Source organism: Zootoca vivipara, chromosome 17, assembly GCF_963506605.1.
Source record: "Zootoca vivipara chromosome 17, rZooViv1.1, whole genome shotgun sequence".
Lineage (NCBI taxonomy): Eukaryota > Metazoa > Chordata > Lepidosauria > Squamata > Lacertidae > Zootoca > Zootoca vivipara.
The window spans coordinates 39,414,823-39,431,275 of NC_083292.1; the positions used below are offsets into that span (position 1 = coordinate 39,414,823).

Here is a 16,453-nt window from a genome sequence, read left to right on the forward strand (position 1 = left end):
CCACAGTGTCATAATTTGGTTTGATGTGTATTTTGTTGTAATCTTCATGAAATGAAGTACTAGCAATAATTCTTTCAAAGCAATACTGTATAAATATGATAGCATGTATCACAGCCAACGTACAGTTACAATTTAAATGACTGAAGAAAAGCAAAGTAATAGCAAGTGTTTCAAACAAACAAACCAGTTTTTAAACTTTCAATTTAGCAGTTGTTCTAAATAGGCAGTGGGCCAATTCCTCAAACACATTCAGCATCATGGCTTTGTGGAAGATCTGACAATATTTACTCTTTACTTTAGTTATTAAATAATATTTATCATCTGTCCTCTCATCTGTTCTCAGTTAGGACACAGATAAAAACAAACAAATAATAAACATCATGTTGAAATACACCATTGAACATTAGAGCAGGTTAAAACAACCATCAACTTTACAAAACTTGAAAGGCCTGGGTGAAATGATAATGCTCTTGGAACTGGCTGTACCTGTAAGGGAAGGGCTGTCCCCATTTGGGAAGTCACCACATTGAAGGCCCTGCCATGCACTACCACATAGCCACGTTCCCACAGCGGTAGAATGCAGAGAAGAGAACCTTCCAATCTCGGTACACAGGCAGGGCTGGTATTTGACCAGCCTTAGGCAGGTGTTGAACACTTCCAAGCATGATCAAGGAGTGGGGGCCGCTAGAATGCATAAGGAAACCACTACTGTCAGAGGCATTATGCCTGTCAGTTGCTGGAAACGGGGGTGGGGGTGGGTGGAGGGAAGAGTGTCCTTGTGCTCATGTCCACTTGCAGGCTTCTTACATGCATCTGGTTTGCCACCACGATGATCCAGCAGGGCTCTTCTTACATTTATTGAATGTGGAGAGAGTTCCCAGAGGGGAGGAAGTTTGAGATTGGACCAATAGCATATATTTTCCTGGCTTAGGCCTCAGTTCTTCATTTCCGCACAAAATACAGTTTGACAAATTCTCTTTTCTTCTCCCCCACCCCCAGGATGGCAGACACAGACCTATTTATGGAATGTGAGGAGGAGGAGCTGGAGCCGTGGCAGAAGATCAGCGATGTGATCGAGGACTCTGTGGTTGAAGATTACAATTCAGTTGACAGAACTGCTACAGGTAATGATCCTCTTCCTTTCCTTCTTTTAAAAAACCAAATCAAACAAAACTCGTGTAAGATGATACACAAATTCTTCATTACGTTTATGGCAGTTTTCATTTCGGGTGGTATGCCATCCATACCCATTTTAAATAATTCATCTGCCTTCCAATCTGATGTACTGCAGCATTCATTTTCCAAATGCTTAAAAAAGAAATCTTGCTTTTTTTTGTTTCTGTGTTTTGCCATTTTCATAATACAGGAATTGAGCCTTTATGTATGTCCCTTGCAGGTGGGCATGGAACAAGAGTTTCCTGGAATTTGACAATTAATTCATAAGAGAAACATGGGCAGCTGCCTTATACCCAGACAGAATTGATCTGTATAACTCCAACTCCACACTGACTCTAGTTGCTCTGCAGGGTTTCAGATGGGACATTCCCAGCCCTACCTGGAGATGGTGGGGGTGGGATTGAACCTGGGACCTTCTGCATGCAAAGCAGATGTTATACCACTAAGCTGTGGTCCTTCCCGAATTATCCTTATTACTAGCAAAAGACTTCTCAAGTCTTGACGAAGCAGAGAGTTCCAGTACTCTTCTCCGACCAGGCTTTTTACTAAATGTTAGCAATTCTATTAATTTCAACAGTGATGTGGTTTTAAGGGTTTGGGGAGTTATCATCTTTCTTCTGCTGACAGATTTTAATGTTGTTTATGGGAACCCTTTTCGCACAGCTTTGTAAAATGGCTGTTGATAAAATGGCTACATAAAATGGCTATAACCACATAAAAACCACATAAAATGGCTATGTGGTTGTATTTATGGATTTTTAAATTGTATTTCCTATTTTGTATCTTGTAATTCACCTTAAAGACTTTGGTGGGAGCAATGCACACAGTTAATAAATAATAGCCATAGCCAGGTGCCCTTGAGAAGCCCACAAGCAGCACCTGAGTGTGACAGCACCTCTCCCCATTTATAACTTCCAACAGCTGGTATTCAACGGCATCCTGTCTTCCAGCAGTGGAGGGTAGTTGTACAAAGCTGTTGTGGTTAGCGGGCCTTTGATAGCATTATTCTTCCATGAATTTGGCCAGTCCCCTTTTAAGGCTGTCTTAAGTTGGTGGCCATCACCCCTTCTTGTGGTAGTGAACTCTACAGTTAAACTATGTGCTGTTTGAAGAAGTCGTTCCTTTTGTCTGTCCTTAACCTTCCCCCAATGCAGCTTCCTTGGATGGCCCTGAGTTTCAGTATTATGAGATATCAAGAAAAACTTACCCTTCTCCACAGCATGTATTGTTTTATGCAGCTTGTATCATGCCCCTTATTCACCCTTTTTCTCAACTTAAAAAACCTTAAATGTTATAACCTTTCCTGGAAAGAGAGTTGTCCAGTATTGCACACATAGTCCTGGCCATTTTGCTTGCCCTTTTCTGGCTCTACAATATCCTTTTTGAGGTGTGGTAACTAACCAGAACTGTTTCACAGTGTTTCCAGTGTGGTTCCATTATAGATTTGTTTAAGAATGCTATGATATTGGTAGTTTTATCTTCAACCCCTTTACCAATGGAATTCAGTCTCTGTTCTTTAGTCTTACATGCAAAGACAAAAAACAACAACCCATTATTCCTTCCCTAGCTATTAATGTCCTTGTGGGTGTAACAGATTGGCACATTTAATAGCTTGTCTTCTTGTCTGGCTGTTCTGATTTGCTCCTTCCCTGCCTTCTGGCTGATATAAAGAATAGCTTCAATTTGAGATTGATATGTGAGACTTAGGTCTTAGATTCTGAGAAGCAGCTGATGAGATGTTTGATCTTTTTCTGGGCTGTATGATTGCAGGTACATAAGAACAACCCTGCTAGATCAGGCCAATGGCCTGTTCTCACGGTGCCTAACTGGATTCCTATGGGAAACCTGCAAGCAAGACTCAAACACAAGAGTCTTCTCCCCTCCTGTGGCTTCCAGGAACTGGTATTCAAGAAGCATTGCTGCTTCTGTCTGTGCAGGCAGAGCCTAGTCATTGTGGCTGGTAACCATTGATGTCCTTGTCCTTCAAGAATTTGTCCAGACCTCTCTTAAAGCCATCCATCTTGGTGGCTATCATTGCCTGCTGTGGGAGCGAGTTCCATAGTCTATGCACTGCATGAAGAAGTACTTTCTTTTATCTGTCCAGTGTTTGACTCGTTGGATATCCCCAAGTTCTAAGGCTATGAGAGAGAGAGAGAGAGAGAGAGAGAGAGAGAGAGAGAGAGAGAGAGAGAGAGAGAGAGAGAAGCTATTCTCTAAACCTTTGGGCCCATCTAGCTCAGTATCATCTACACTGACTGTTTCAGTTCTCCAGAGTTTCAGACAATATGCCTTTCCCAGCCTTACCTGAACATGCGGAAGTTTGAACCTAGGACTTTCTGCATGCAAAGCAGATGACCCACCACCAAACTATGGACCTTCCCTTAAAAATAATAGCAAGATTCCAAACCCCATGGTTCTGGAAAGGTCAATAGGAAGCTGCCCTATACCAAACCAGACCATTTGTCCATCTAGCTTAGTATTATCTACGCCAACTGGCAGCAGCTCTCCAGAGTTTCAGGTAGGGACATTCCCATCCTGCTTCTGCACAGGAAACCCAATATGTCCCTGCACGTAGAAAGCTATCACCTTTCACCCTCAGCCATGACATGTTAATTTTCTCTGCGCTGGGATTATTGGTTTGTTTACTTTCAGTGGAGGATCACTCTTCATGCTGAAGGTGGGGATTCATTCATCTGATTGGATTCTCCTCTAATAAAGAATGAATCCTTGCATATAGGCAACTAGTATAAAAGGGTGAGATAAGGCTCCATCATATACTGATTTTCTGACTGCAGGGATTTTTATTTTATTTTCAGTAAATTTATTTATTTATTTATTTATTTATTGCTTTGGTATGGAGGATCATTCCATCCTGTTAGTTCCCTTGCAGTGCTGCTGCACTGATTTTCAGATCCAGAGCCTTTCATTGTTGGCAAATACTTTTCACAAAATTTATGTACTGCTTCATTGTAAGAAAGAACAAAAAATCTCAAACTGGTTTACAGAAATAATAAAACAATGAAATTATCAGTAAGAATAGTTAAAGGGAACTGTTTAAAACATTAAAACAATACAGTGGTCTCTCGACTTACAAACTTAATCCGTTCCGAATGCACATTCGTAGGGCGAAAATTTTGTAAGTCGAAAAGCGGATTCCCATAGGAAAAAAATATTCGGAAAAATTCGTAAGTCAAGGAAACCACATTTAAAAATTCGTAAGTCGAGGAAACCGCATTTAAAACCGCCAATGGTTTCCGTTCAGATGTAGAAAAATTCGTAAGCGTGCGGCCATTTGTCCCATTTGTAAGTCGAAAACTTCGGATGTCAAGTAATTCATAAGTCGAGGGACCACTGTAATTAGAATCAATGACAAGCTAAATACCAGATGTCTAGATAGGCTTTGCATAAACAAAAATGGTTGCTTTAGCAGGTGCCGAAAGGAATAGAGTGAAGGTGCCTTCCTGGTGTCAATTAGTCACTGCACGAGGAGCTAAGCCATGTGGATATCCTCTCTGTTCGTACCTGCAGGCAGTAAACCATTTTGCGTTTCCTTCCCGGCAGTTTCGGTGAGCGTGCAGCCAGTTGCCACCCCAATGCCGATCGTTGCTCACGCATCCATTGGTGGCGGCCTCACAACCTCCACATCTGTCAGCGGCAGCGGGGGACCCAACAGCGACAGCACAAAGAAGACGCTGGTGACACTTTTTGCAAACAACAGCGGTAAGGGGAGAGGCTTTGGAAGGGAGAATCTTGGTTTGGGGGCAAGTGTTAGGATCTGCAGGCCACACACTTCAGACATCCCACTCACCCAAATACCGTATTTTTCACTCCATAGGATGCACCTAGTTTTTAGAGTAGGAAAACAAGAAAAAAAATCTTGCTTTCTTAAATTGTCCTAGTCATAGCAGCCAACTCCTAGAGGCCTAGGTGCCTTCCCCTCCCCCAATTGTCAGCTCACAGTTGTGCAGCTTTTTTGCAAAGGGGGAAAGCTCCATTTTTGAGGATCAGCTCAAAGTTGTTAAGCTTACCTTGCAAAGGGAAAAAATCCTGTTTTTATGGGGTTCAACTCACAGTTCTTCAGCTTCTCTAGGAAAGGAAAAGGACCCATTTCTACAGTTTCCAGACAGATAATCTAATCAGCTAGTCACATGTCACTGGGGAAACAAGCAGCCTCTCTGCAGACAACAGGCCTGGGCAAGGGGCTGGAAGAGAGATAGCTCCCTTATCTCCCTCCCCGATCTATTGCAATCAGATGCTGAGCAGGTCCTTTCAATACTCCCTTTCCCTCTTGTTAGCCTTTAGCTATATATATATATCAAAATCTGCCTTTTGCCTCTGGGCAATTCGGCTCCAGGGACCATGCATTCACTCCATAAGACACATAGACATGTCCGCTTACTTTTTAGGAGGAAAAAAGTGCATCTCATGAAGCGAAAAATACGGTACTTTGCCAAGGAAAATGGGATTCTGTTGCCAGTACAAATCCCGCCAATTAAGTAAATGACTCACTTTCCCATTTGTCACATTCATGCTATGATGCCACTTTAAGCAGTTCTGGTTTCCCTCAAATAATCCTGGGAATCCCTGCTGGAGCGCCATTTTGCATCTGACTCCACTTCCAGTCCTCCAAGCCACTGTTTGGCCCTGGAGTGACAAAGCTGATCCCACAAGAGCTGGAAGTTGTAGGGCAAGTGACAGTGATGATTTTGCCCAATTGTCCTTCTCTTTTGTCCAGCTGGCACTCCTCTTGTTCAGCAAGGCGGGCAGCCTCTGATCCTCACACAGAACCCAGGCTCTGGCCTCAGCACGGTGATGACCCAACCAGTCCTCCGGCCTGTGCAGGTCATGCAGAACGCCAACCATGTGACCAATTCCCCGGTAACCAGTCAGCCCATCTTCATCACGACTCAGGTGAGGGAGGGGCAGCATCTCTTCTACCTCTTGATTCCAGTTGCTGTGGGGGCAGTCAACAGGGTATACCCCCCTTCTTGCCCAGCTTATGGGTTTTCCAAAGGCATCTCATTGGCTCTTGCAGGAAATACAGGGTGGCCGCAAAGTAGGTATACAGTTGAATCAGTGAAATTCATCACAAGAGATTATATGGGTACACATCGCTGACACACAACAAAGTGGCAGTTAAATTTCAGGCTGGCAGTTGGAAAGAATAGTGGAGTCAGATAAAAGGATTATTATACTGTTATTGTGAATGATGACAGCGAACTTGAATCAAGAACAAAGAAAGTGGATTCTAAAGCAGTAGACTGTTGGAGCACTCTGCATGTTGCCACATTGAGGATCCAACAGAGCTCTTCTTCTGTTGATAACTCTCTATGAGTACCTGGCCTATTCCTGGTTTGTTTATATGCAGGTGTGTAGTTAATTTATTTCTTTTTCACATTTGGAGCTGGTGGATGGTACCATTGGCCTGTCACTGTGTTCCATGGTAGACTTGGATTGGGATAGCAGGATGACACCTTGATCAATGAGCTGACTGAAATGCTAAGAGAAGCCACTCATCCCCAGAGCTGTGTACACTTTTTACTCTTTGTAATAATAATTCTGAAACCTCTGTGCCAGTCAGCACAATGCTGTGTTTAAACATTTCTGCACTATTTATTTGTACAATTTGTATTCCATTTAACTGCTAAAAACATTTGTGTTTAGACAAGTCTACCCAGGTCCCTTAGTTCCTGTGGAATTGCAGCATGCAACAGTTCTCATTGTCTGCACCCAAGTCTGCTGCTGAGATAAGCCTGTAAAGCCACTTCTTTTTGCATGCACGTTGCAGGGTTTCCCCGTGCGGAACGTCCGGCCTGTGCAGAACGCGATGAACCAGGTTGGGATTGTCCTGAATGTACAGCAAGGCCAGACAGTGCGGCCCATTACCCTTGTCCCAGGTAAGGCAGAGGCTGGAACTGTGAAAGTGAGGAGGGGTCAGGCTGTTGGGCCAGTAGGTGTCAAAAGGGAAGAAAAGAGGCCCAGGAAATTTCCCTCCAGCACCAGAGTATGGGCTGCAGAGGCAGGGCTATGCAAAAAGCTTCACTTTGAAGGTACAGAGCTCCTATGCACCTGTCTCTCTCTAGCCAAAGACAGTGTGATGGCTATATTATCTTCATATATATAATCCTAGAGGTTCGCTTATCTAGCATCTTTCTGCCTCATTTGGGTTTACCAAAAATGCAGCTTATCAAAGGCAAGACAAAGGCTTATCAAAGGCAGGACAAAAAGTGCAGGAGCAGAAGGAGGGTAACAGGAGGTGGAGGACAGTGGAGCCGCACCAGGTCTCAGCCACAAAACCAGTTTGCACTGCATGGTAAACCAGGATTCATGACTTACCAAAGTCATGGCTTAAAGTCTGCAGGGTTTTTTTCCTGTGTACTTCTGTTAAAAGCAAGAGAAAGGGCATTTTCCATGCTGGGGGTAGGAAAGACTGCCTTCTTTTGGATTATGGGTGGGGAAAATCTGTGGCCCTCCAAATGTTGCTGGACTCCCAACCCCTCATCCCTGCCCAATGGCCATTCTCACTGCTGGAAGTTGTGGTCCAACAGCAGTTAGAGGACCACAGGCCATCTCCCCCCACCCCTGGTTGCGGCCTGTGAAGTTTGTGTCATACAGACATTAAAAATAAGATCATTAAAATCCATTTTTAAATCTATCAAACATCAACAGCCCAATATGTAATTGTTTTAGAGAATTGTACAAATCATGTTTATGCAAATATGAGCGAGTTGTTTTAAACTGTTTTTAATATTGTGTTTTAGTGTTGTAACCCGCCCTTGGACCTTAGGGTGAAGGGCAGGTAATAAATGTCTTCCAAGCTTAATATTTCCTAGATTCCTGTTGGAATGATCTACGAAGTATGGCCATCTCTCAACCAATGTCTGTAACGTATTGGATCGAGGAAGATATGTTTGCAGGATAGATGCATTTAATAAAAAACAACAACACACAAAACAAAAACCCTGGTTAATCGCAGCCAGAAATTGAGAGACTCCTGTTCCATCTATATGGAGATGGCTCAAAAGTGCCTTGAGTTAGCATAAATGGGCTAGTTGACTGATTTGCCCCATAAGCGAAAGGGCACTTCATTATAACAGCAGTAATAATTTTTCCAGGAGAGTCTCAAGGACTGATTAGAATTACTAGAAGTAATGGAAATGAACAAGCTGACTGATTTGATCCGTCGGAGGAATGGCACCTCCTTAATAGTTTTGTTTTAGGAGAGTCTCAAGGATCGATGGGACGGTAATGGTGCCCTCCTTTCCTTTGCAGCCCCAGGCACTCAGTTTGTGAAGCCTGCAGTCGGCGTCCCTCAGGTTTTCTCGCAAATGGCCCAGGTGAGACCTGGTCCGGCCATGCCGGTCCGGCCATCTTCCAACACGTTCACGACGGTCATTCCAGCCACCCTTACCATCCGGAGCACGGTACCACAGTCGCAGGTCCAACCGCAAAGTAAGTCCTCTCCCAGCACCTCCTCCACCACCACCACTCCTACTCCAGCACAGCCAACCGCACTGGGACAGTTAACTGTACAGCAGCCAGGGCAGTCCACTCAAGCTACTAACCCCAAATTAGGTAAGACTTCCCGTGGAGAGGGAAACTAAAAATGAAAGAAAAAGAAAAACCTCATTTGTCTGGAGGAGCTGGGAAACATTGTGGCCCCTGGGTTTTGCTGCAGCCCCTGCATTATGTGGGGCTCATGGCACAGCAAATGCCCTCCTTTGGTCCATCTGATTGGGAGGTGGGCTAAGGAAAAACACTCCCGCTCTACTCCAGGGAAGGGCAAAATGTGAATGTATGCAAAGATAAGAAGAACAGCTTGTGTCGATTAATGATTAATTTTAACCAGTGCATTACAAGACTATTTGTTAATTACATTTTTTTAATTATTCAAAGCATCTCTGCATTTACTCTTCAATTGGAACAGGTGACAATTTTTTTTTAAAAAAATGCCACAATCCCTGCTTCTCAGGTTTACAATCTGAAAAGGTATAGCACAAAAGGAAAAAGGGATGGGGCAGGAAGAAGAAAACCTTCCACTGAAGAACTCAGGATACCATACATGATCCCACTGCCACCATTTCATCCCTCACACAATAAACCTGTGAGATCATTCAAGCTGAGAAAAGATTGGGCCACAGTCACCCAGTAAGCAAGGATTTGAACCTGGGGCACCCCAGCCCAGTATCTCCTGCTTATTAAATGATACAGTCTCTGACATTGTCCTTGTAGCATCCCTGTTAATAACACCTTGCTTACATATATATACAAAAGGTATATACAAAAGTCAATCCATATATACAAAAGTCAATCCATTTGAAGGCCGATGACCAATGGGCTCCATGTTCTTCAGTTGCTTATTACTAGTCCTTAGATGTCAAGTCAAAGGAGGGAAATAAAGTGATATTAAAATCCAGTCTACAAGAGGGAAGGGATAGACCACAGCTTTCCTGTCCCTGCCATTTCCAGCAGACTTACAGGATACGTGTCTCACTCTTGCAGGCCTTTATCTGTCTTTCATTCTAAAAAACTTAGGATATGCTTTATATTGCTCCACCTATAGGATATGCTTTATATTGCTCCACCTATCTCAGAATGGGCAGCAGCTCTCCAGGGTTTCAGATGGGAGTCTTTTTCCCAGCTCAGCCTGGAGATGCCTGGGGTTGCACCTGCGACCTGCCTGCAAAACAGATGCTCTGTCTACTGATTCATCTCTTTTGAAAGGGTGTGTGTGTGTAAGGAATGCACACCAAAACGCAGAAATTGCTTGGGTCTATATTTCCAAAGGGAATGTGTGTTTTTCTATTAACTGCTTTGTCTGCCCTATAACATGCCTTGAAAGCTTGCCAGCCCTCTCCTGCTTTCTCTATCTAACAATAATAATAAAAACATTCTGCTCCATCTCCCTGTTCTTCAACTTAAAAATCCTTGTTTCCCTGACAGTGAGCATTGCAAGTTTCGTGACAGTGAAAAGGCCCGGGGTGACGGGGGAGAACAGCAATGAGGTGGCAAAGCTGGTGAACACCTTGAACACGGTCCCTTCCCTTGGCCAGAGCTCGGGCCCCATTGTGGTCTCCAACAACAGCCCGGCCCATGTCTCTCAGAGAGCAGGCATCTCGGAGTCTTCGTCGCAGAAAGGTAAGCTCTGCCAGCAGCCTGGGCTTGGGCAGATTCCGGCTGTAGCCTTGTCCCAAATCACAGCATCAAGCTTCACTTGCGCCCATTGCACAGAAAACAGGAATTCCCTAGTGACAGAGGAGGGTATTAGGTGTGTGACTCCTCCCACTCACTCTGGAGGTGGTGTCATGCAAATATGCCCTCCCAATTCCTCTCCTATGCGCATGAAAGAGATAGGGGTGCACTATGGGAGGGTTGGCAGACCAGCCTGGACAGCTCTTTTCTCCATTGTTACGTAGGGTGGGAAGGGAGATCCAGGGGAAAGGAAAGGAAAAATGTGACCAGCCCAAGCGAGAAGTTCAAAAAGGTAGTGGAGAGTTGCAGGGCTTCTGGATGCCAGCCATGACCTTTTCTCCTTTTTTCTTCCCATTACAGTCAGCTCCTCCCCCATCCCCGCCTTCGACCTGCAGGACAGCGGGCGGAAAGTCTGTCCCCGGTGCAATGCCCAGTTTAGAGTCACTGAAGCTTTAAGAGGCCATATGTGTGTAAGTAACCCCCTTCCTGAATTATGAGATCAAGGCAGCTGAGAATAAACAGACAAAGGTCTATGCTGTCTGCCCAGAGCAGAAGCTCAGGTAGATGGCTGTTGCTAAAAAACTGGGAGCTCAGGGAGTGGGGCTGTGGTGATGTCACGCTGCAAAGTTGATAGGCAGTGAGATTCAGGACTGAAAGGAGAAAGGACCTTTGTTTAAGCAAATTCACAGTTGGAGGCAGGGATGCTTCTGAATACTAGTTGCTGGAATGGATGGGTTTCCCATCTGGTTGGCCACTGTGAGAACAGGATGCTGGGCTTACATTCATATATTAACCTTAACTCAAGGACCTCCTCCTTATTTCCTCAGTACTGCTGCCCTGAAATGGTGGAGTTCCTGAAGAAAGGGAAGCCCCTGGAGTCTGAACCAAATATCCAAGCCCCCAAGCCCCCTTCCCCGGAGAAAGCAGCCGCCGTCGCTTCGCCCCCCTCCTCCACCCCCATCCCCGCCCTCTCGCCGCCAGCCAAAGTCTCTGAGCACAGCGACGGCACGGGCGACGGGGCGCAGAGCAAGCTGATAATGCTGGTGGACGACTTCTACTACGGCCGGGACGGCGGGAAGGTGAACCAGCTGCTCAACTTCCCCAAGGTGCCAACGTCCTTCCGCTGCCCGCACTGCACCAAGAGGCTCAAGAACAACATCCGGTAAAATGGTGATGGGTGAAGCATTGTCAGGGAGGGGAGGAAGGAAGGGCTGCTGCAAAGCCAGCCAGAGGAGGAGGTGTAGCCCTCTGGAAGGTGCTGGGGTGTGTGTGTCGTGGGACTCCAGCATCAGCTGGAGAGCCACAGACTCCCCCCTCTGGTCTTAGATAGAGCCAGCCCAATTTAAGGAGGTTTATCTGTTGTGTTTGTCTGCTAGCCTTGATGGGCATGCTCTGTCTCCACAGACAGAGCCAGTAATGTTTCTGGATTCCAGTTGCTGGGAACTGCAGGAGGGAAGAAGGCTCTTGTGCTCGGGTCCCGTTTGAGGATTTGCAAAGGCCAAAGGGGGCCTATCTCCTTCCAGCATCCCCTTTCCCACAGTGGCCAACCAGGGTGCCTCTTCCAGGAAGCCCACGAGCAGGACACAAGCCCAGTGCCACCATTCCCTAACAACCAATATTCAGAGAGGCACATTTCGCACTCGGAGCTGCTGTCTGCAGTGAGCAGCAAGGGGAAACAGGCAGGAAGAGATTTGTCGTCGTCGTCATCCCCCGCCGCCGCCGCCCTGAAGTAACCACAGAAATGTCTTCTCCTCCCCCCCCCCTTCCAGGTTTATGAACCACATGAAGCACCATGTTGAGCTGGATCAGCAGAACGGTGAGGTGGACGTCCACACCATCTGCCAGCATTGTTACCGGCAGTTTTCTACGCCCTTCCAGCTTCAGTGCCACTTGGAGAATGTACACAGCCCCTACGAATCAACCAGTAAGCTCTACCCCAAAGTGTCTCCCCCGTCTGTCCGTCCGTCCGCCCACCACGAAACATCTCAGCAGGGGGAGATGGGAAGGGTCTCCACGATGGTCACATCCTGCACTGGAAAAATGGCTTCCTTCAGAGGTTCCCGCTTCCTTTGGTGCAGAGGAGGACTGTCCGCTCTGCTCACCAGGGACAGGGGCAGGAAACAGTGGCATTATTTATAGGGTGACCACTTGACTTTGCAGAGTACCAGGAGCTGCTCCCTGCCCCAAGGGGGTTGCAGGAAAGGGGAAGGATTTGCATTTTTGAGATGCATGTAATTAGTTGGTTCCAGGAGAATGGGAAGCTAAAACTAAAACTAAATTATTTTGCAGACACATTTTTGCTTTGCCTGATTTTGTTTCATGACCAACAGAGACCCTTAATAAGGCGTGGGGATGGTAATCTGAGGTTCAATCCAGACTTTGTTCCCGGGCCAGGCTCTGCAAGCCTTCTGCAGTTTGGGGTGGCATCTGAATCCTCCTGGCATCCCCCTTTTTGACAGACTCCCTCTTGCATTACAGCGAAATGCAAGATCTGTGAATGGGCTTTCGAGAGTGAGCCCATGTTCTTGCAGCACATGAAGGACACTCACAAGCCAGGGGAGATGCCCTACGTTTGCCAGGTATGGAGAACACCCTCCTCAACAAACTGAGAATTCACACTGGGTCTGGCCAGCTTGCTCTCCCCTTGGTTAGCTACATTGTATTGGGAATAGAACTTCCATGCACAGAGGCAGTCCACCCCTGAATACCAGTTTCTGATGTATGGGAGTTTCTGTGCAGGGGGAGAAAGTGATATGGGAGAGCCATGGCCTTCGCACGCTCCTTATTTATTTATATATCACTTAATTATTATTTTTTAAAAAACCAACAGCCTCAAAGTTGTTTACGAAAATAATTATGAGCTTCCCACATTAACCCATTGCTGAAGGCAAAATGCCAGACAAGAATGGTCCGATCCTTCTCTTGAGAGTTCACAGCCTCCAGCTACCCGTGCTGGAATTTGGAGGGCTTGTATCAGATAGTTACTTTACTTATTGCTCACCTGATTTTAATGCTTATCACTTCTTTCCAAAAACATGCTGTAACAGTGACATATGAGAAATCTGTGACGGTTCATTTCAGCATTGCTGTTGTTGTTTTTTACTGTACTGCAATCTGCAATAGAAAACAAAAACGTCTATCCATGCTTCTGTGCTCATGGCTCCCTCCAGGTCTGCCAGTACCGCTCGTCACTCTACTCTGAAGTAGACAGCCATTTCCGAATGGTCCACGAGGACACGCGGCACCTCCTCTGCCCTTACTGCCTCAAGGTCTTCAAGAACGGCAACGCCTTCCAGCAGCATTTCATGAGGCACCAGGTAAATTCGTCTTGCAGGTGAAGCGCTCACCTGGTCCCCTTGGTGACTGGGAATGTCATGCAGGCCAGCTAAATTCTCTGGGCTTCCTCTGAGCCCTCCTCCTCCTCAGCTCAACCCCTCAGGCCATAGAGGTAGTTGGAGAATGTAACAAAAAGTAAAAACCAAGGGGCCGGTCCACTGTCCCTCAGACCTTGTGAGGGGCCGGACTATATTTTTTTAGTGGGGGGGGGAGTAAATGAATCCCTATGCCCCACAAATAACCCAGAGATGCATTTTAAATAAAAGGACTCATTCTACTCATGTAAAACCTCGCTGATTCCTGGACCGTCCACGGACCAGATTGAGAAGGCGATTGGGCCAGATCTGGCCCGCCGGCCTTAGGCTGCCTACCCATGGGTTAGAATGTCAACCTAGGACCTGGAAGAAACCAGGGTTCAAATCCCTGCTTGGCCATATGGCGCTCCCTGTGGGTGACCTTGGGCCGGTCACTGCCTCTTCGCCTAACCTACCTCACAGGATTGTTGTGGGTATTTAATGGTGGGTAAGAACACCAGCCAAGTGGTGACCACACTGGCCATGTCAGCGACATCTGGAGGGGCCGTGGGTTCCCCACCCTCCCTTTACAACAAAAGCCACTGCCTGCTGCTGTGTCAACGCCGCTTCCATGCCACTCCAATTCCTCCCGCAGAAGAAGAGCATCTATCACTGCAACAAGTGCCGGCTGCAGTTCCTCTTTGCCAAGGACAAGATTGAGCACAAGCTGCAGCACCACAAAACCTTCCGCAAGCCCAAGCAGCTGGAAGGGCTAAAACCAGGCACCAAGGTACAGATGGGGACACCTGGGGGAGAGAGGGGGGCAGAAGCAGCTGTGCCTCTCTTTTAAATCAAGCCAGGCCTCAGAAACAGACATGCAGTCCTCACTGCACAATCTAGCAGGCAGACATTACTAAAGTTCCCCGTCTATGTGGTTCCCCACGCCACTTTCTTTTCAAGGCACAAACAAAGCAACAGGCAGGCTGGTTGAAATGTTTGTGGACCAGAAACTTGCGTGGACTTGTTTGCATAGTTTCCCTGGGCTCCACACCTGCCTGTAGTGGGTAGAGCGCTGGAGTTGGTCCTGAGAGAGAGCAGGATTCAAATTCTCTCCACCTCCCGCTCCCCCTTCAGCCATGAAGCTCACTAGATGTGATCCTGGCCGGTTACTTGGGAGTGGGTAACCCCTCCTACTTTTCCCAGGGGTGGGGTTATGCAAATGAGGTACAGGCATCATTTGGAGATTTTTTTTCTTTTTGAAACCCCATCTGTATCTGTATAGCACTCAAGTGTTTTCATTGCAGTCTCTCTCCTCTGTGCCACAGGTCACCATCAGGGCCTCCCGAGGGCAGCCGCGGACTGTGCCCTTGTCTGCCAACGACATGCCCCCAGGCCTCCTGCAAGACACCACCTTGCTCTCAGCCTCAGCGGACCCCCAGCCCAACTTCCTGTGCCCACCTTACCAGAGGAACATCCAAAAGAAAGCCGTCAGGAAGATGTCAGAGCTCATTACTTAATTTCCCACTAAAATATCCCTTAGAAATAATAACAATCTGTGGCGGATGGGTGGGGGAAATTGTACAGTTCAGTGGTTCAGATTCTGCAGCTTCCTCCTTACATTCAACAGCTGTTGCTTTACATCACTTTTGTGAGGAAAGTGACTTGACATGGAGGCAGGGGCAGCTTGGAAAGAACGGTTCCTGGAGGGAGTTTTGGGAGCCGCATTTGGCCCTTCGGCCTGAGGTTCCTCCCAACCTCTGGTATAGATGCTTCCCTGCACTGTCCTAGCCAGGAAAGCAAGGAGGAAACCTTCTCTGCTATGAGCTGAACGCCTGGCTAGTTGTGGGATTCCAGCTACAAAATCCAAATCCTGCACTTTGACTTGGGTGCACAATAACCCAAACGTCCTTTACATAATTGCTCATTTAATTTGGTGGTGTTAAAGCAATAGGACTCCATTTTCAAGGTTTTTCTCTTAACCCAATTGTCTGGTCCTTATGGATTAAGGCGATACAGGACAACAAGCCAGGAAGGAGTCCACAGTTGCGGCTCTAGTCTGCTGCTTCGTAAACCATGGTCCAACTCCTGCCAAAGCATCTTGCAACCCTCTTAGCGAAAGCCGCATCATTTGTTGGAACCCAGTCCCTGACCAGCTGCCCCCTTTCTCTCTGTAGGAGCGTCCTTGGTCGGCAAACGTGTCTGGAGTGCAGCTTCGAAATCCCGGATTTCCCAAACCACTTCCCCACCTATGTCCACTGCTCGCTATGCCGCTACAGCACCTGCTGCTCCCGCGCCTATGCTAACCACATGATCAAGTAAGTCAGGCCAGGCAGTTTTCTCTTCCTTCTCTTCTGATCTTTTGGTGCAGCAGCTAACTCTTCCCTTCCGGCTGAAGCGGGAGGGGGCAAGAGTGTGCCTGCTCTTCTCTTTCTGTGGCCTGTGCACCCACTTTTGGTGGGCTGAAGTATTTGCTGGGCCTGGTTAAGGAAGTGGGTGGCTTGTGGGAGTCCATAAGAGTTGCTCTCTTTCCTCATTTGTTTGTTTGCTTGCTCTCTTTTTACCAGCAACCACGTTCCTCGCAAGAGTCCGAAGTACTTGGCCTTGTTCAAAAACTACACTGCTTGGTAAGGCAGAAATTTTCCTGGAAAGATAATTTCCTTTCTTGACCTGCTAGCTAGCACCTTTTTTATGTTCTGATGTGTTGTTCGTCTACACTATGGACCTAAACCTGCCTT

At 46.7% G+C, this 16,453-nt stretch overlaps 1 protein-coding gene across 4 annotated transcripts in view; it reads left to right on the top strand.

Annotated features, from left to right (window-relative positions):
- The window catches only part of POGZ (pogo transposable element derived with ZNF domain), a 44,493-nt gene that overhangs the window by 20,046 nt on the left and 7,994 nt on the right, over window positions 1-16,453 (top strand). For 3 of the 4 annotated variants that reach the window (XM_060269601.1, XM_060269599.1, XM_060269600.1), the window contains 15 exons: window positions 1,000-1,124; window positions 4,738-4,896; window positions 5,912-6,087; window positions 6,965-7,073; window positions 8,449-8,751; window positions 10,120-10,314; window positions 10,729-10,838; window positions 11,196-11,530; window positions 12,138-12,292; window positions 12,847-12,947; window positions 13,539-13,685; window positions 14,374-14,508; window positions 15,044-15,216; window positions 15,893-16,033; window positions 16,283-16,342. In XM_060269601.1, the coding sequence (XP_060125584.1) occupies window positions 1,001-1,124; window positions 4,738-4,896; window positions 5,912-6,087; window positions 6,965-7,073; window positions 8,449-8,751; window positions 10,120-10,314; window positions 10,729-10,838; window positions 11,196-11,530; window positions 12,138-12,292; window positions 12,847-12,947; window positions 13,539-13,685; window positions 14,374-14,508; window positions 15,044-15,216; window positions 15,893-16,033; window positions 16,283-16,342 (2,423 nt within the window). In that variant the 5' untranslated portion in view covers window position 1,000. The remainder of the gene's footprint in view (window positions 1-999; window positions 1,125-4,737; window positions 4,897-5,911; window positions 6,088-6,964; window positions 7,074-8,448; window positions 8,752-10,119; window positions 10,315-10,728; window positions 10,839-11,195; window positions 11,531-12,137; window positions 12,293-12,846; window positions 12,948-13,538; window positions 13,686-14,373; window positions 14,509-15,043; window positions 15,217-15,892; window positions 16,034-16,282; window positions 16,343-16,453) is intronic. The other variant, XM_035097984.2, reaches the window with a different exon arrangement.